The sequence below is a fragment of the Nansenia antarctica genome (assembly GCF_963989245.1).
Source record: "Nansenia antarctica genome assembly, chromosome: 19".
Taxonomy (NCBI): Eukaryota; Metazoa; Chordata; class Actinopteri; order Argentiniformes; family Microstomatidae; genus Nansenia; species Nansenia antarctica.
The window spans coordinates 8,420,500-8,441,453 of NC_137692.1; the positions used below are offsets into that span (position 1 = coordinate 8,420,500).

Genomic DNA, 20,954 nt, shown 5'->3' on the forward strand with positions numbered 1-20,954 from the left:
GGAAGATGTCAGGAGTTTGCAGGATCCATATCCTAATCCTAATACATCTCTAAATTGCAAATCCCACTCAAATCATCCATATGCAATACATAGGGAATAAAATATGTGTAAGGATAAGCACTAGTCTCACAGAGTTAGTGTTTTGTGTATTTAAGCAGCCTATAGAAGCACACGAGAATGCAAAGAGAAAGAGAGGGGGCTATGGCTTCATTGTGGGACCCTCTCATGTGTACTACTGGCTCTGTTCCAATAAGTGGGGGTCGGACTCCCCCTAAGTATTCTGGTCCGACTGCACATTACGTGACAGCCATAGAGTACAGGCTCCATGACAGCACCTTTACCCTGCCAAGTATGCGCTTGACTTCATAAATCAGCCACATAGTGTATCTCACTTCATGGCCCTGAATAAGGATGGAAGAGAGATGTGTCCATGGTTCACCTATGGGATGCATATCAGATGTGTCCATGGTTCACCTATGGGATGCATATCAGTATTGATTCAAGAAAATTTCACTGCAAACGTATGATTATGATGTAGTGTAGGTTACATCAGGCATTTCATGTACGAAAGGCGCTATATAAATAAAGCTTTACTTACTTACTTACATCATTTGATTTGCCTTGCAAATGGTTACCATGGTTCTTATTACTTTACCATAGTGGACATTGGACAGACTGTATCAGTGTTAGGAGGATTACACTAACAGTGCACAAGCCCCTTTAACCCCCTTAACATGTAGAAAGGACACTCATATCCTGACTATTATGTAATGTGAAGTAACTGGAGGAATGCAAATGACCTCTTACACACTGTGACACACAGTGACACACTGATACAGCTGTCTTGTTGGATGCGCTCAACACCACTAGATGGAGACAACATATAGCAAAAGAAATATCACGATGAATATGAATATAACATTGAATATATCAATGTATCTATGAATATAACATTCAATTGTGAAGTGTCATAGGTCAGGTTGTCATAGGAACCCCTGGATAGGATGGTGTCTGAGGGGATAAAGTAGAGCAAGTCATGCAAGTGGATCCTGTGCTCTGCCTCGGTCATGTCTGACTCAGGTTTCATGTATGTAAGACACTGACGTGTGAAAGTCATCTGAGCTGAAAACTTAACATGGCAGACAGCTACGAACATATACATGTGTAATCTCATGTATACAATATTGTGGAAGTAATTGTGTTACAGTAGAGTAACAGGGGAAGTGCTGTAGAAGTATGCAGTATGCTATAATTGAGTTTGTAGTACAAACCCTCTTGATATGACTACTGTACAACTGACATGATGGTTATTGCCCATGGCTGTTGTCCTCTCAACATGCAGCATACTGGAGCTTTATACTGTAGCTTCGTTATAAAGAAAAAAGCTGAGGACAAAACGACTTAAACTACTTAAACTACTTAGGAAACCAGCAAGAGAAGCCAAAGTGCAGTAGGGCTGAGGGGTTGCTGGCAGTGTTGCCAGATTGGTCTGATGTTTACCAGCCCAATCAGTGCTCAAAATCCGCCCAAATTGATTAAAAAACAACAGCCCAAATAGTATAGCATATGATATATCATAATACATATTTAACAATTCTGTCCACCAGCACAATGCAACCTAAACTAGCCCAATTGGGTTGGAAAGCCGCCCATCCTGCAGGAGAAGTGCTCCATGGCGCTTGCAAGTACAGAAGTGGGTGTGTCCGTCCAGACCGTGTCACGTGACAGGGTGTGTAGTGAGTATCCATGCTGGTATAAATGCATCTTGATATATTGTTTAGTCCTTTCCTCAACTAAAGCAGTGTTCAGAAGGCTAGGCTACAGAGTAGCTTCGACCTCGACTCCAACCATGGCAGGTACGTAACATTGTTGCACGGTGTGATGGCGTGGATGCGCTAGTTTGAAGTTCAACTTCGAGTTGAAACATTTCTTGTGTCTCTCTTCCGCAAAAACGAGCTGCCAGTCAGGCACCTAGACCTGTGGAGCTGGGAGGCGCATTGGTTTGGTTTGTTTGCTGTTTTGGGATTTGTTATAGTGATGATAATGCATGCAAGTATCGATCGATTCCCAAATTAATGTGAAATGTTGTCCTGGACTGGTTGTCAGCTTTTGTTTTGGAACATTCCTGAGCTTGAATCCTTTGTTTTTGTAATGTTGCTGCAATCTCATTATTTGACATGTCATTGCACGATTGTCTGCCGCTCTAGTTTACGGAATCTTTAGGTCATTGCTTCCCATTGCTTCCCCAAGAGAGCACAATGTTCTCATGTTCTCCTAGCAGACTGAGTCCTGTCCTGTCCTGTCCTGTCTTACTGCAGTCAGTGTTCAGTCGTACAACTTTGATGATGTTAATGCACGAAGTAGTCTGTTCTATTTTGCTTGTATATTCATAAGGTTTCTAGATTTGTATTTAATAAACTTTGCATTACATGTAGGCCTAGTCATTATTTCAGAAAGTTAGCAAGTGATCCTGTCATCTGATTTCAAGCCAAGTGTTGTGAGGATAACCCAACTTTTTAATGCACGTTGCTCCTCTTCATGCATGTTACTCCTCATTGATATGAGCCCTTTAGAAAGGGTAACGCTTGGTCTATCCCTTCTATGGCTGACCTGTATGGAATGTGACATGCTTATGTAACTGCTCTTATTTAGTGAAGGGTGAATTCAGCAAGCAGTGGTTCGAATAATGGGCCTCTGTTGACTGGTTTTTATGAGCACACACTAACCCTAAGGTGCTACTGTATGATTCACATTCATTAAGCTGTTACTGTGCCTGTTTTGGCATATGAGGGCAATTTGAGAACTTGGTCCGTGCTGGGAGTTATCCAATGTTCCATGCTGTGGGCCAATATTGTTAACAATACTAAGGGCATTCTTTTATTGACTAATGGGGACTGCTCAGGGCTCATATCAGCTTCCAGAGCCTAATCCTGACATACATTCACCAGTGGCCATTATGATATCACTGCCTTCTACAATCAATCCATTGTGAGATTCTCGTCAATTGGCAGTTACATAGGAAATGCATTGGCTAGATTTTCCTCCAATGACACCTATCTGGGTTGACAGTTGGCAAGCTACGTCAGTGTTTCCCCTAGGTTTGCTGCCTTGGGGGGGGTGGCATGGACCGTGGAATTGGAATTGGCATTGAATTGGAATTGGGGTGGCATGGACCCTGCGACATACCAGCGTCATGTCCAGGGGGTGTACTAACTTGTACATCAAGCCGCCTCACGCTACGGAAACAGGAGATAGGCTCCTGCCCTATGGGCCGTTAGGCTCCAGAACCAGCGGTTCACAAGGCTACTTACAGTATGTGGTCTTGACTACCTGTCCACTTTCTCACCTGGTTCTTGCGCTCTCTCTCTCTGGTGTGCCGACACCATCCTGCTCTCTCTCCTTCTCTCCCTCCTTCTCTCCCTCTCTATCTCTCTATCCTCCTCTCTCCCTCTTTTGCTGTCAACCAAAAGGCAAACATAACAACCAGAGTATTTCTAATCTAATAAGAGGTATAAATTGATCCATATCAATTTATAACATAATTATAATAGCTTTTGGATTGCTGTGGGCAATGCAGTCAGATGATTACTCTCACCTGAAAAAAGATCATGTCCAACTATTTAAAAAAACAGACATTTCCAATGCTTCAATCCACTGTCCATGTACTGTAAATATGCCATTATGGTATTACCATGAAGCCCAATTCTAGCAGAATAAGAAAGATTGTATGTCTACTTTAACTAAAATAATAAAGTCAAGTGCCTCCAGTTAGCTGTTTAGCTGACAAGTGTGCAGCAGACTAGCTCATCTCATCACCTCTGAGCTAGCTAGCTAGCTTGATAGTTCTTTGACACTATTTACAGTTACACCATGGAATTATAGTCACACACTTTCTAGTCACAATAATAACGACCAATTTTAACCAACGTTCTCTGTCAGAACACTCAGCAAGTATATTTGCTAACGTTTCAACTTGCTTACTTTCATCTGCAGACATCTCACCCTGCAAAAACTCTCTCACGCACACTGGCGCACACACTCGTCTCGCGCACAATGTTGTATTATTCTCCAGCGCGGCACAGTGTGAAGCGAAGTGTGGAGAGAGAGGTTTGGCTACTATGCGAGACTACTGGCGGACTAATGTTACCAACGAGCCTATGGGCTTGCCACTCGCCAGATTCGGGTTGGGTGCGTTTAAAAAACGCAGATATTTTAGCCTGCTTGTCAGATGTTTGGTGTTTACATCCGTAATAATTCCTCTTTCTAAGGGGGGCGGGTGGTTCCGTTGGGGGGGCGGCCCGCCCCCCCCAAGGCAATGGTAGGGGAAACACTGTACGTACTGTCTGTGTAGACAGGTTAAGGTGGCAAGTGCTTACATTGGTGGCATTGTTCCCTCAGGCAGCTTCATGCAATGAGAGCCTAACCAACATGACTGTGTTCTTCTTCTTCATACAGATCAGGCTTTTGTGACGTTGGCTACAAATGACAACTATGCTAAAGGAGCCATGGTGCTCGGCAAGTCTCTGCGCAACCACAAGACATCAAAGAAGCTGGTGGTGCTGATTGGCCCCCACGTGTCAGATCCCTGCCAGTAAGAAGCCTTTCCGCCCCAGTGATGCAACATCATTGTTGGTTCACTTTACCAGATCAAAACTTGTTATTGTGCATTGTGTGATTATTTTTTTTTTTAGGGTAGAGCGAGTTTGAAGAGATGATCTTAAGCCTGGTACACATAAGGATTTTCAAAATCTTAACAGATTTTTTTATCTGAGAGAGACCCCACACATGGATTGAACAGTTTTGTCTGTGGTGTGCTCCGATATACGACCACATGCATAAAGATCTGTTTTCCGACAGTCTGGAGTCTCGTCCCCCAAGCCAGAAATCTTGTGTGATCAGGGTAGTAGTACCCTGACTGACCTGTAGAGGCAGCCATGTGCGACAGGAGAAATAAAGTGCAGAAGAACGAAAAGAAGAAGACGCGTCAGTCAGCTCGCTTCTTGATTGGCTACATTCCATTCTTGATTGGCTACATTCCATTCCAAGTCACAATCGGACCCGGGTGTTGGCAGTTTCGCCCACACGCAAGAGGATTTTTGGTCGTAAATATTGAACACGTTTAATATTTACAATTGTCGGCCCCGACCATTTTCCGAGCAGATTGTCGGGAGTAATTGAGTCTTAACACAGCTCACACCACAGGATAATCTTGTAGGATAATCTTTAGAGCCATCCGATAATCGGGCGTTTGCTGTCCTTGGTCGGAAGGGGGAAAATCGGCCCAAAACCAGCCAGATTATCTTTATGTGTGTACCAGGCTTTAGTCATGTTATAAAGGGCAGGTACAGAAGTTACTGCTTGACAAAGTTCGATAAAACATAAAACATGTATACTTGATTAACAATTATTTGACATGCCAGTGGGTTAACATGCCATTTAAGCCATGTCAGAGACAGTAGGTATAAGTTATTATTATTAAACTCTTGTTCATGCGTTGAGAGTGCTTAAGATTCCCTCCTCTCCTCCTGTAGGTCAGTGCTGAAGAGGATCTTTGACGAGGTCAGGCTGGTGGATGTGTTGGACAGCGGCGACACGGCCAACCTGGCCATGATGAAGAGGCCGGACCTGGGGGTCACCTTCACTAAGCTCCACTGCTGGACCCTCACACACTATTCCAAAGGTGTTTTCATGGACGCAGATACACTGGTGAGAGGCCGTTTTGATCTTTCATCACCTTCGTGTCTGTGTTTGCTTCACTAGCAGCGGTGAAGCTCTGTCAGGACATGCACAGCAGTTTCATGTTGTGGCGGTTTGTCATGATCATTGTAGAAAAATGTGGTCAGTGTGGATTCATGGCAGTTTTGATTTAAGAATAATAATAATAATACATTAGACTTATATAGCGCTTTTCTAGACACTCAAAGACGCTTTGCAAACTGAAAAGATTGAGTAGTAAAATAAAAAGAAACAAAAAGAAATAAATAAAAGAAAGTATAGGGTCTAATTAATTTTTAGATTACTAAATCTAAATCTAAGTGTCTTTGTAGGACAATCTACTCTGTATACTGCAAGTATATCTAGATCTCGGGCGGAGAAGCGGCGAACAAGCAACGCCAGCGTCCTCGACCGGCATTTTTTGAAAAGTGAAAAGTCTTACGAGTATGATCAATGTCATGTTAGCTAGCTACCTCTAAACATGGATTTGGCTGGGCATAAATGAATTAATTTGAGGTAGTAAACACAGTCTAAGATACCCCACGTCTGCGCCTGAGGTACACATGTTGACTTCCCTCTTGCTAGGATATAATAAACAAGCATTCCACTCTGACATCTGTCACCCTTGTCATGTTGAATGAGACACATGGGACGTATCTTCCTGGGTACAGTAAGTTGTGTTTGTCTTGCAGGTGGTGTCCAACATAGATGAGCTGTTTGACAGAGAAGAGCTGTCAGCTGCCCCAGACCCTGGGTGGCCAGACTGCTTCAACTCTGGGGTGTTCGTGTTCCGTCCTTCCAACCAGACCTACGGGAGACTCCTCCAGTACTGTACAGAACACGGCAGCTTCGACGGCAAGTCAGACGGATAATAATAATAATAATAACTTTTATTTGTATAGCGCTTTTCCTGCAAACGTTGCAGCTCAAAGTGCTCCAATCATTATATAATCATGATTTAATTATTTTTTCATTTGAAGGCAATATTAAAAAGATGGGGTTTTTAGTCTTGACTTGAACATATTTGCTGAGGTTGCATCCCTAATGTAAACTGGCAGTGCATTCCACATTTTGGGTGCATAACATGAGAATGCAGCCTCACCAAATCTCTTCTTTTGTACATGTGGTACACAGAGAAAACCAGTGTCAGAAGACCTGAGAGCTCTATTGGGCTGATATGCTAGCAAAAGGTCTTTCAGATATTCTGGTGCTGTGCCAGTGAGAGCTTTATAAACAAGCAGAAGGATCTTGAAATCTATTCTGAACTTAACAGGAAGCCAGGATAGTATTCCTGTTCTTTGTTTTGATGTTTTCTTCAAATGTTAGACACTTGTCTTTGTCCCCGTTGACATACATCATTGTCATACAGCCTATCGTACCCATTAGATATCGGTTATCATTGGAATTGAATGAACATGGTAAAATGAAATGCTGGGACATATCAGAGTACCATTCCCAAGGTCTGATGGGATATGTGGTGGATTTCCAAGAATGAAGATGAATGAAGTGTAGCATCCCAGATATCTGTGGTATTTGCAGTTTGGGGAAGTTTGGATATTAGCAGACGTCCACAGTTCATTTCCAGCATTTGGGGTTTGATGGTATTTAGCTAGGCTTTGAGTGCTTCTATATGTATGATGTCAAACTGTGTTTACCTTTCCTCTGAGTAAAGCCTTTACCAGGCCTAGTGCTCGGACACAAGGCTCTCCTGTTGCTGCCCTCCAGGGCTATTCTCGGGGCTCTTTAGGGTGGGGTGTGGGATAATTTTGAGAGGCCGCATTTTGCAACGGACACTCGTTGACTTTAGGCATCTATCCTCCTTAGGACACCAGGGAATTGTGGTCTTCATTTTGGCTCCAAACTCAGTTCTACAACTCTATTGGAAATAGCTGCTACAGTACAGTGGCCTCAACCTTTTGTTTGTTACAGTTTTAATTAAAGTTTTCCACCTTGTTTCCTCAAGCAACACCTACAATACTGCTTTTTGGCATCGTAGCATAACAGAGCTGGCATCCTAGCACCCACTTGTGGCTCTTCAAAACTATTTGTGCATGAACAACAACGCAGGTTTTGAATGGAAACAAAAAGCTCTTTCATGGCAAGTTTTTTTATAGGCCATTTTATGAAGTCACTTTGTTGGAGTTGAGCTTAATGTAACTTTTTATGAGGGCAGCATTGAAATGGGCTCTTGTTTCTACTGATCAGTAATCAAGCTACATTTAGGCCACAGATGTGATCATACATAGTATGATACAGTATATTACATGCATCTTGCCACAATGGGAAGACTGGGTTGCGGAATGAAGTGGTGCTGTGTTCGATTATGCTTCAGTACATCAGTATAATGTTAAGACAAAAAGACTAATGGCCTATTACAAATGTAAGTTTGCAATTGGCAGTAATACGTTGCATTAGATTTGAGTGAAGGTGATTGTCAATGGCCCTTTCTTAATTGTTAGAAACTCCATACCTTGTGTCCTCTGTCCTCCACTCGCATCATACTCAAAATGCATTAAGAAGAGCATTTAGATTCCTCCCCTAAGATATTCTCCTCCCATGTTCTTTGAGAAGAAGCAAGTGGAAGACGAAGGAGTGGACGCAAGGAATGGACAGTTGAGAGGGCCAATGTCTGGCTAAACAAAGCTACCAGTACTCTAACCTCTTTATAGCTATGGATCACAATAGAACTGTTGTTTGTCTGATATGGCTAAAAGCTTACCTAATCAAGAGTTCATCAAGAAACCAATTAGTTTGTTTAATGGTGCCACATGCTTTTGAAGTTCAGACTGGTTTTGGCTGTGTAGAGTGACCGTTGGCATGAGTTCCATGACTGCCTGGCATCCCCCACGCTGCACGGCAGGCACCCATAAATGTCCTACTGAAAGGAATGCTTTCCAAAGCTCACTAAGTGCTGGGCCCTTTTGCTACTCTTGTTAGCCTAATGCCAGTCTATCTAGTTACCCATCTCATTTGTTATGCACAAGAGGATTTGGTGGCATGTTTTAATCAGACATTTGATGTGATGTCATGGTCTAAACCCCCAGATTAACAATGTAGTTGAGTGACACACTGATGTCCTGGTTGTATGCTAAATGATCAGCTGTAGTATTTATAGCCGGACGGCCGTTTCATGTGCTCCAGCTTATGACTTGCAATTCCTTTGACCTTTTAATATTTCTTCTCTGCTCCGAGGAGGAATACATGCTGTGTCCATGCTAATATGTAAAGTTAACACGTTATTGGGCAATGGCAGATATGATGAAACAGTCAAAAGAAGGTTTGCAGGTCACAGGGCGTCTGTATTCAATTTCCCCTTTATTGCTGTGGCTCTACCCAGGGGCAGTACAGTATCTGTGAACCTGTTGCTTCAATCTCATCTGCCGCCAAGGTAAACTAGCGAATAAGTTTCACATTCTTGCTGGGCTCTGCTCATCCCCTGGAAATGAAGATGCTGAGGCCCTTATTAAGTCCATGGAGCTTTTCGTATCGTAAGAAAGAAAAAAAGCCCCTGAGGAGGAGTTTCTGGGCTGGGCTGGACCGAGCGGACAGCGATGGCGTGCTTAAACTGTCTTAAACTGCAGCGGCCTGTGGTCTTAGAGGCGATACAGCCTTGTGCTTATGAACATGCATATCATCTTGAGGTTTAAAGGTCATCTTCTAATGAACTCCTGTTCTCTTTTATCACTATTGTAACATGTATTTAATAGCCTTGAATCTCCTCAATCTTCAGTACTATGGAGAAACGTATTCTTGTGTCAAGGTTCTGTCCGGTTATGTGTTATAATATAAATATTATAAATTCATATCTGTTTATGTGCAAGAGAGGGATATCTTCAGTAAGATGTGCAGCTTCTGAGAGAAGGTTGTGCAGCTGCTTGTTGCATGTGCATGCCAGTCACAAGGCTTCCTAGTGGGTTTGTTTTGCTTTTGTTTTGTTTTCTTATCTATATCTTATAGCCTGCTCTTTCAAATATGTGACAGCAGTTGGTGAAACCGGGAACAAGTCTCCAACCAACGGAGCTTTTCGAATTTTATTCTGTAACAATTGTAAATACATTTCAGCGTTGTTGAAAATGAACGACACACTCGCTAATCAAGCCAAAACATTGCGATGCAATGGATTCAGTGAGTAATCCCCACCACTACCTAGTAAGTGTAGAGTAGTGGGGATTACTCACCCAATCCATTGCATTTCAATGTTTTGGCTTGACTAGCGAGTGTGTCATTGATTTTCAACAACGTTGACATTTAATCACATTTTTCGGGAATACAAGTCTGAACATTTTGATTGGTTGGCGACTTGTTCCCGGTTTCACTAGCTGCTGTCACACATGTCATACCCCCCCCCACACACACACACACACACACAGCCATAGTGAACAGACCAGAAGCACCCAAACCGTCGCTAACAGATTCACCCCCACAAGCCTAGCCTGCTGCTATTAATAACCGGAGGGCTCGCTACAATATACCCTGCTTGGTACCCTGCTACCATTGGAATGCAAGGGTCTCCTTAGGGTACGGTACATGTTCGGTACATGTTCTGTACATTGTGTCTCTTTCACACCCTGTGCTGGCACTGCGACATGCTACATACTGCCTAATCTAAATATAAAATCTCTGAATGCCTAGTGACACGGAGCAACTCTTGCAAACAAGATGAATGACGAATAGTGTTTTATAGGAAATCGCCATGGTATTCTGAGCTGCCTTGCCTAGGTAGGCTCTTGACATGCGTGACCTTGGGCCCTATTATGCACTTCATAAGTCTTAAGCAATAAGACGAGGCGGTAGATCTAAACTTAAGACGTGGAGGCGTGGTCACGGCCACTTTGCTATTATGCGTGCGGTAGTGGGCGCCTAAGACCCGGCGCTAAGCCCAGAAATTAGTCATGGGTGTGTTTTGGGCGTCTTCTCAATCAACCCAATCAGCGTGCCAGGTGCCATTCCCTTTAAGAACCGGCTGCGTTAAGTCATAAGCGCTATGCTATTATGCAGTTCATAGGCGCTAGACTTCATGCACGTTTTGAAACACGAGCACGCCTCCGCGGTTTGCGCATGCGTGCCGACCGTCTAGCGCCTAAGAACTTTTCAAACCACTTCTTAGCGCTAGGCGCAAAGTCAGATCGCATAATAGCAGGGGCGCCTAGCGCACTTCATTAACATATGAACACTCCCACAATGAGTAATATATGCACGGGAGTCTTACGTCTTATGTGTGGGCGCCTATAGCGACACCTGCATAATAGCAGGTCTTAACCTGGCGGTGCGTCTTAATTAAGACTTAAGACGGCAAGTTAAGAAGTGCATAATAGGGCCCCTTGTCTGTTACAGCTGGTCACCGCCTTCCCTTACCCACATGTAACTGTAGGCCTGTGTGCAGTAGCTTTACCACCAGCCAGGCCCTAACTTGGAGTGGGTAACCTTTCTTCAAGAATGGTACTATTTCTACAGTAGGCCTCTTTTGTGTCTGCTCTTCCAGTATCCCAAAACAAAAAAGGTACAGCCTTTTCAGAAAGGTTGTTGCACTGATGTATTGACCTGGCTGGCACGTTCACAAACATAACAGACAGCTGTCTGTTCAGTGTTTGTGTGAACATCCGCACTAAGTGCAGTTGTATGTGAGAACCTCCTGTTCTCACACACAGCTTGTCTGGATTGCTTCCAGCAGACTGTGCTGACTACAGTAAGCTAGCAGTGGAAAGCTAAATTGCTTTGGGTGTTGAAGGTGTGGTTCAGTAGTTTTTTCAGCCTCACTGAAGTCTAACTGCACATTCATTCATTCAGTAAACCATTAGCATCAAGATCAGCATTAGTTTGTTATACCATCAATCAGGGTTCCTCATTCCTGTTCCAGGGGACCCACAGGGTGTGCATGCTTTTGTTCATGCCCAGTGCTAACACACTTTACACAATTCCATCAAAGGCTTAATAATGAGTCTTTGAATCCGGTGAATGGACACCGGATTCAAATGGAGGAAGCCTGCCCTCTCCAAGAGAACTCTACTGTGACCTCCTCCCAGACAGCCAAGAATCTTGGGATGATCCTTGACAACGACTTATCCTGAGCGGCGAACATCACAGCGACAGCACATTCCTGTAGATTCTTCCTCTCCAACAGAACGATATGTCCATTCCTCACGAGAGAAGCAGCACAACTCTTGGTACAGACGCTTATGATCTCCCGCCTTGACTGCTGCAACACACTCTTGGCCTGGCTCCCCACCTCCACCATCAGATCTCTGCAGCTCATCCAGAATGCTTCTGCCTGTCTGGTGTCCAATCTCTCAAATTTCTCCAATGTCAGCCCCTCCTTCACACCCTTCACTGGCTCCCGGTAGCAGCTCGCATCAGACTCAAGACCCTGGTGCTCGCCTACCGGCCAGCAAAGGGTACAGCCCCTCCCTACTTGCAAGCAATGGTCAGCCCCCAAACCCCTGCCCGGTCACTCCGCTCTTCCACCTCAGCTGGCCACCAGGCACCGCCACCTCTACGTGGATGTAGTGGTCCCGCTATTGGGTCTCGGCTTTTCACTGTCCTGGCGCCTTACTGGAGGAACAAGCTTCTTACTGCTGTCAGGACTGCAGAGTCACTACCTGTCTGCCGTCAGGACTGCAGAGTCACTACCTGTCTTCCACCGTAGACTGAAGACCTCCATCTCTTCAGGCTTAATCTTGACCGTCCCTCCTGAAGACCCCTTCATACCCACTACACCATGTACAGTTTCTCTACTGTTAATAATTGTAAATATATATATATATATATATGAATAATTCTTCCTCCTTCTAGCATTGTGATTGCCAATGGCCCCTGATCCTAGCATAGATTTGTTTTTCTTATGATGACTGATGTATAGATGATTCACTTACTTACTTCAGATGAAGGTGTTTGCTAAATGTCAAAATATTTATTAGATATGGAATTAAAGGGTGGTTTACTAAAAATACAAATGACTGTATTTTTGTGTGTTTATTGCTGACTGATTTAGTTTTTCTCTCTGCAGGAGGGGACCAGGGGGTACTGAATGGCTTCTTCAACAGTTGGGCAACAGCAGACATATCAAAACACCTTCCCTTCATCTACAACCTAAGCAGCATAGCAATCTACACTTATCTTCCAGCATTCAAGCAGTAAGTACATAGATCAGCGGTTCCCAACCTTTTTGGACTCTCGGCCCACTTTCCCAATCTCTACAGTATTCGCGGCCCACTGTAGCCTAGCGCGCGAAGCGTAAATGTTGTATGTGTTCAATATTTACGACCAAACATCCTTATGTGTGTGGGCAACTCCCCACTCGGGTTGCCAGATGGGCTCGGGGTTTTTTTGGTGGAATTAGCGGTTTTAGACTGTGGTTAGGGTGGAAAATGTCTCCAATCTGGCAACCCTGTTCGCGAGTCCGATTGGGATGGAATGTAGCCAATCAAGAAGCGAGCTGACTTCTTCTTTTCGGATGGAAATATCGCCGCACACCACACACGCAATACGATCAAGGCTGTTCAATCCAAGATTTTTAATCTTTTTTAAATTAAAACGTTTTTGTAACAAAAAAAACATTTGTTTGCCCATGATTTGGCAGCCCACTTGCAGTACTTTGGCGGCCCACTGGTGGGCCGCGGCCCATAGGTTGGGAACCGCTGACATAGATGTTAAATTGACAAACCATTCAGCCAAGTCACAAATACAGCTAAAGAATTCAATTTTCCAATTGACATCATCTACTCTGTATGGTTAGCAGACTTAATGACTATGGTAACAGGTAAGCCTATGCAGTATGTTGTGCATTCTGAATTTGTGACTGTCTGAAGATTCACAATGACAGTTTGAATCGAGGCACACATTCTTGTTTTAAAGGCTTATGGGTATCCCCTGTATCCTTGGAGGTATCCTTGTTGAGACCAGACCTTCCTAGTTCGGAAAGCCTGGGGAAATCCATTTGCCGAAAGTAGTAGACTATAAAGTAGTAGGCTATAAAGTAGTAGGCTTTGGATTCAGAAATAATCACTCTACCGAAACAGCTATCTGTAATCTAATTGAACATGTGAAATCACTTTTGGACATAAATGGTGAAGTCGGTGCATTGTTTCTGGATCTAAAAAAAGCATTTGATTCTATTAATCATAATGTGCTCTTAACTAAGTTGTCCTCATACAATGTCTCTTGTGAAGCAATTTATTGGATACAATCGTATTTAACTCATAGAGGCCAAAGGGTTCATATAGGGAACTGCCAGTCTGATCTCCTTCATAATCATCTTGGAGTTCCCCAAGGCTCAATACTGGGACCTCTTCTGTTCAATGTTTATATTAATGATCTGCCACTTATTTGCCCTCAAGTTGATACTCAAATGTATGCAGATGATACAGTTCTGTACATCCATGGGAAAACCAGGTCAGAAATCGATCAGAAACTAACAGAAGCAATGACCAGTGTCTCTAAGTGGCTGATTGATTCATGTCTACACTTGAACACCAGTAAAACCGTCTGCATATGTTTCCAAAAAACCTAACAGTCATATGGTGTGACGATAAATGGGGAGAATGTGACAATTGTAGATAATGTTAAGTATCTTGGCATTATTTTGGACACCCATTTAACCTTTAAAAAACATGTGACCAAAATCGTTAAAACTCTTAAATATGGATTATATAATTTCCGGACTATAAGAGGACCAGCTGGTCTCAAACCGGAGTCACTATTCTAAAACCAATTGAATCACTCTACAAACAAACACTGAAAATCTTGGATAAAAAGCCTAATAGTTATCATCATTGTCACATTATCCTCAAGTATAATCTGTTCAGTCTGGAGAACTTTAAACAATATATACATGTGTCTCATATTTAAGATACTTAATGGATTAGCTCCCCCTCCTTTAGGTGCATACGTCACTGTTAAGGAGTCACGGGTAACACGGTCAGCAACCAGACGAGACTGTGCTGTTCCATATAGACACAGTGCTTTTGGAAATTTGACATTTTCCGTAAGAGCCGCAAAAATGTGGAATACACTCCCTACTAGTATTAGGAACCATAGCAATTATCATACATTTAAAATTAAACTGCAACATCACATAAAATCTCAACAAATCTGCACACATTACTAACTGATTACCTGTATAGTAGCAATATGCTAACGTTGTTTTTTTGTAATTTGTTATTGTTTATTTGATATTGTTTGTCCTGTATAATCCGTTTTAATGTAACTTTTAAGTATGCTCCTGCTCAGGGACTGCAGGTGCAATTTAGCCCTTATAGCTAACCCTGGCACATTTACATTGATTGAGATATTAATGTTGATTAATGTGCTTTGTCCCTGAATTAAATAAATAAATAAATTACAATTAAAATAAAGTAGTAGGCTATAAAGTAGTAGGCTATAAAGGGGCGGCAACCCATTTGAAATAAGTGACGCCTCGCCCCACCTTGCTTGGGCAGAGTTTTTCCTTCAGGTTTTCTTCCATTTTCCTCAATGTTGCAAGCTAGCATAAAGGCAACAACTCTCTTGAAAATAGTCCTACCCAGTCTAAAAGCATAACAACCAGCGTCCCTATGGGCATATGGGGGAGGGTTCTTGGAATGTAACATCCAATGAAACGTTCTCCCAGCGCTCTGTCCAGTTCAGTCCAGACAGAACAGATAAGAAAACCATCTAATGTGATTCTGAGGTATGGCTATCTGACCTACCTTGGTGGTAATGTTTTGAAGTGAACTATGCATTGAGTCAAGTTATGCATACTCATTAAATGTATTTAGAGACAAGAAATACATACCATGAACATTAAAGAAAGATTTATAGAACATACCATGATATTTGGACTATATCAGACAATATCGATGAGTCCTAGATTCAATACTACCTGTGAAACCCGCGACAGTGATGATCTTGGGCGTTGGCTGTGGAGTAGAGATGGGTGTAAGCGGATATACAGTCACATGAAAAGTATTCGTGCCATGACATCAGGTTACCAGGGAGGAGAGAGGTTGTGGGTAGCCTGTCTAACCCCCCCCTGACGTGTGTTGAGCTTGGATATCCACCCTGGCCTCCACAGCTCTGATGCCAGAGCTTAACATAGACATGCTTATTTAAAGACCTTTATGCTTGTCAACAGGGCCGCTGGTCACTGTGGCCTGCCTCTCTCACTCACTCACCCACTCACTCACTCACTCACTCTTTTCGCTCTCTTGTTTTCCCCTCTGCAAAAGAGAAACTCTCATTACTGACCCCCTGGCAACAATATACTGTCTGTTTCAGCAGGCTTGGCTTATAACTCTTGGAATCTTGCGACACAAATTTAGTATACACTCACTGCGCACTTTATTAGGAACACTATACTAATACTGGGTAGGGTCTCCCTTTGCTCTCAAAGCAGCCTCCATTCTTCATGCCATTGATTCCACAAGATGTTGGAAACATTCCTTTGAGATTCTGGTTCATGATGATATGATTGCATCACACAATTCCTGCCGATTTTTCAGGTGCACTTTCAAGCTGTGAATCTCCTGTTCCACCACATCCCAAAGGTGTTCTATTGGATTCAGATCCGGTGACTGAGAAGGGTGAAGAACATTGATTGATTGGTATTAACAGCCCCAAAGTGCCAAGAAAACATTCCCACACCATTACGCCACCTCCACCAGCTTGGACTGTTGTCAGATGTACAGGTGTTCCTGTGTTCCTGTTCCCAGAAACTATTGTGCAATAACCATGGGAATAGTGCAATGTTCTATAACCGTGCAATATGTTTACATTCTTGTGATAAAGGAATAGGCCATATAGTGTATATAAGTATTGAAGTTCACATAATAGATACATTCTCAGTCTACCGATCACTTATCCCCCTATTTTTATTTATACCCCCCCCCCCCCCCCCTTATTTATGTCTATTTATGTCTCATTCTTGTTTTTTTCTTCTTCGGACTGTGTTTGATTGTTAGCACCTAGGGTTTGCATTTAAATTTCGTTGTACCTGTTACAATGAAAATAAAGATAATTAGGGATGCACGATATGCATTTTTTCCAACCGATACCGATACCGATATTTACCCGCTTCTCGTGGCCGATAACCGATACCGATATTATTATTATTATTTTATTTTTTCTTTCCTAGCACCAGGGGAGCTCCCCCTCCCAAATTTCGTTGTTTGGTACCTGTACTATATCAATGACAATAAAGACCATTCAGATATCATTTCACAGTTGATAACCTGTAGTTCATGCACACCTGAAGGTAAGAAAGGCTATGTAGTGAGCAAAGATTGATGATTTAATATTCCATAGTGATCTCACCAAATCTAACTTACATCACTATTGTTAACACAACAAAGAGAACACTTCTGAGTCTTCAAATTTTCATTTATTATTTCCTCTAACAAACAGAATCTGTTATACAGTGCACAATGCTTTTTTTAGCCAAGATCTGGCCTCCTTTTATGAAAACAAAAAAGGCTCACCTAAGAGTAATTAGATCAAAAAAAGTGTCAAAAATAAAGTGCACCTTGTGCATCAGTCAATACAAAAATAAAGACTTTTAAAGAACCAAAAGTTGTATAGAACTTGTACAGAAACTAGTGCCAAATGGCTGCTTAGTCTGCAGATAAACAGAATGATACAAGGCACATAGTAGGCTACACTAGTATGCTTAATAAAGCAACTGAAAAGGGCTGGGCTATGCTACTTTTAGTGCATGAGGATGAGGTAGGTTGTGATAAAGCCCATCAAACGTTTTGCATAAGAATTCAAAATAAATTGCACTGACATGGAAAAACAAAAAGTGCATGTTTTCCTTGTAAACAACTTGTCTTGTATAGCCTACATTCACATTCTCACCTAAATAATAGACACGTTTTCCATTGGTGTTCCCTAATATACAAACTGAATACAATTCAAATGCGTGTTCAATAGGCACCGCGGCTAGGCTACCTTCTGCTTGATATTCCTTCCATACAGCGTGCTTGCAATGGTGAATCTTAAGGTGACTTATGAGATTCGTTGTGTTGTAACTCGTAGACCTTTGCCCTCCTCTCCGAACTTTTGTTGAACATGTGTTGCAAATTGCAAATGCACTATCTGCCTCAGAAACTCTGCAGAATGTCAGACACACTGGGGAAGCTCTCATGTTTCGCTCTCGTCTATACACTGCGGATTATGAATGAATGAATGAATGGTCTTTATTGTCATTGCTATAGTACAGGTACCAAACAACGACATTTGGGAGGGGTGGCTCCCCTGGTGCTAGGGAAAAGAAAAAAGAAAAAAAAAATCGGCTCAATATCGGCTAAAATGTTATAAAACCGATAAAAACCGATACACATTAATTTCCCATTATCGGGCCGATAAATATCGGTGCCGATAATATCGTGCATCCCTAAAGATAATTCATTCATTCATAAAGTGTTCAGTGAGTGTAGATGACTTGGTTGTATATTTGTTCAAACTTGTTTGATGTCAGCCAACGAGTAGTGATGATGGATTGTATTTATTATTAAACGTTTCCTGTACTCAAAGGCTTATATTAGCTCCTGTCAACGCCAGTCATTTGTAGTTTTATGTCATGCTGTAACATCTAAAGCCAGTCCAACTTGATTTTGCCTTCACAAAAACCTTAATAATGGCTGTAATAATAATAATAATAATAATAATAATAATACATATAGCGCTTTTCTAGACACTCAAAGACGCTTTACAAACTGAAAAGATTGAGTAGTAATAATAAAAAGAAACAAAATAAATAAATAATAAAGTTTAGGGGCCTAATTAAGGCAGTGCTGGGAACACATGGGAAGAGGGTTAACTGGTGAAGGCAAGCTTGAAGAGGTGGGTTTTGAAGGCCTGTTTAAATGTTGGGAGGGTGTTGGCCTGTCTGATGTGGTTGGGGAGGGCGTTCCAGAGGGACGGGCTGGCTGCGGCTGAAAAGGCCCTATCACCCCAGGTCCGGAGCTTGGTCCTGGTGGTCTTGAGGGTGTTATCCTTGTACTAAATGCAAGTTTAGCTTTGAATTCACTCATCATGTGTCTATTTCAGATATGGTGGCAATGCCAAGGTTGTCCACTTCCTGGGTAAGACCAAGCCATGGAGCTACACGTTCGACCCCAAGGCCAGGAGGATCAGGGGGGACATGCATGAGGCGGCCACGCATCCCACCTTCCTGCTGGAGTGGTGGACCCTGTACTCCAGCTCTGTGGTGCCCATGCTCCACGAACACTACGGAGACCAGCCCTTCCACTCAGGATGTGTGGAAGTGAGTCAACGAAAAAACAGCATTCTTTTTAGTATTATTGGGGTTTTATTTAGTTATGTGGGTAGTTGGATGTCTATTTTAACTGTATCCAATATTTGTAACTGTGCTTGAGGCTGTGGTATATCAACAATGTTGGCACAGCTATGCCATTGATTCTGTAACAATGATTAGTGAATGATTGTATTCATAATGTGACACAGTCCCTCCTGCTTTATAATTAATAATAACTAGTCAGTGTTGATTATTTCAGGGTTCCCACGGGTCCTTGAAATCCTTGAAAGTTTGTGAATTTCAGAAAAGAAAATCAAGGCCTTAAAGGTTTTTGAAAATAGACATGGGTCATTGAAAGTGCTTAAATTCCCCCCCCCTCTCTCTCTCAATTTTTATTTTTTTATTTTTTTATTCAAATGTTTTATGTAATTATGGTAGATAAGTCACATTGCACAGTAACTTTACACATATTTCACAATATTGTTTTGCTCTGCTGTGGTAGAGAAGGCAAGAGACCATAGACCATCAAGCCTCTACATTCAAAAGCCTCTCTTTTTAATTGTTGTCTGAGAGCGGATAGTTCCTATTATATAAATTCTCATCTAGATCTGTCTCAAACCATGCCGTGCCTGGGTCCTTGAATTTGAGGGAATTGAGTCTTGAAAGTCCTTGAAAAGTGCTTGAATTTGATGTTTCAGAAGGTGTGGGAACCCTTTTCTGCCTTCTAGTGCAACTAGTGGAGGGCTCCGGCCCCTCTTGTCTCCTCGTACAGTTTTGGAGCATGATTGTGATTTGGTCCAAATCTTCCAGTTTCTTGGCCAACTAGATTTAATGTCTTAGATGACTGAAGTTACATGTTGTATTTGAATGTCGATTAATCAACAAATCAGATTCCATATCAATGTAAATGCGCCAGAGCAGGTATATTACTAATACTACTAATGCTGCTTTTGGTCAACAAATGGTTTGGAATAGCATCAGTGTCAACTATGTTTTTGTAAAGCGTCAATGTGTTTGGGACGATTGCACACAAGCTGCACTGATTGCAATGGATCAAGTGTTGTGGAGAGTCCTGTCTTGTGTCTCCTTTCTGGATTGTAATGTTTGTTTGTTTTTCTCCCTCCCTTCTTCCTTCTTCCTGTTTAGGAGACCCCGTCACCATGCCAACCTGACATCTCCTCAGAGGAACGCAAGCAGAAGTGGGAGCAGGGTCAGGCAGACTACATGGGAATGGACTCTTTTGATAATATTCAGAAAAAGCTTGATGCCTTTCTCTAATAAAGATGTGATGAAGGAAATGTCTACATACAAGAGAGCACTTGCAGTTTGAAACATTGATTCCATAGGTGTATGAAACATGCTGAAATACAGTTTACTTTTTCCCCCCCACTCCTCTCTAGAATAGGGAAGTTGGTCTTCAATATTGTGAGCCACTACCCCCTCCACTCCAACTTCGAAGGCAACACAATGCTGTTGTAATGGGAACATGCTTCAAACTATGCAATATTACAGTGTTTGTCCTGCCACATGTTCCTCTATATTCGCTAAAGGTTTACACACACTGAAGCAAGAATTACCAATACAAACACGATTTGTACTGACATGTAATTGAAACTTTTTCATAATTAGCAATCACAGTTTTTCCCCCTCCAAACTCCCTAGCAAAATGTGACTTAAGGGTAATAAGTACAATATAACGCCTATCCAAATATGGACATACAAAGGGAGCCTTTGTTTTGCACTTTGCAAATACAGGGGTGGCTTGCGCTCTAAGAAAGCACTTAAAGAATTGTCTTACAGTACTGTGCCTGTGTGAGTGGTTATCTATCTAGTTACACAACACAATCTAGGACTAGCATGTTTATTCTCAGCTTGTACCTTTTTTACCATTCAGACAGTTGAACATACAGTCGCACTTTTACTGAATCTCTAAACTGTAACATTTCTAAATGTTTTTTCTATTTTTTTTCCTCATGGAGATACACTGCTGCCTTAGTTTTTATATCGTTTA

At 42.2% G+C, this 20,954-nt stretch overlaps 1 protein-coding gene across 1 annotated transcript; it reads left to right on the forward strand.

Moving 5' to 3' along the window:
* Positions 1-1,849: 1,849 nt before the first annotated feature.
* gyg1b (glycogenin 1b) lies at positions 1,850-20,221 on the forward strand (the record flags this gene model as incomplete). Its single annotated transcript, XM_080548922.1, has 7 exons — positions 1,850-1,856; positions 4,456-4,591; positions 5,532-5,706; positions 6,408-6,570; positions 12,719-12,845; positions 18,736-18,952; positions 20,090-20,221. 7 exons carry the CDS (start codon positions 1,850-1,852, stop codon positions 20,219-20,221), a joined length of 957 nt encoding a protein of 318 aa, XP_080405048.1.
* Positions 20,222-20,954: the final 733 nt, after the last annotated feature.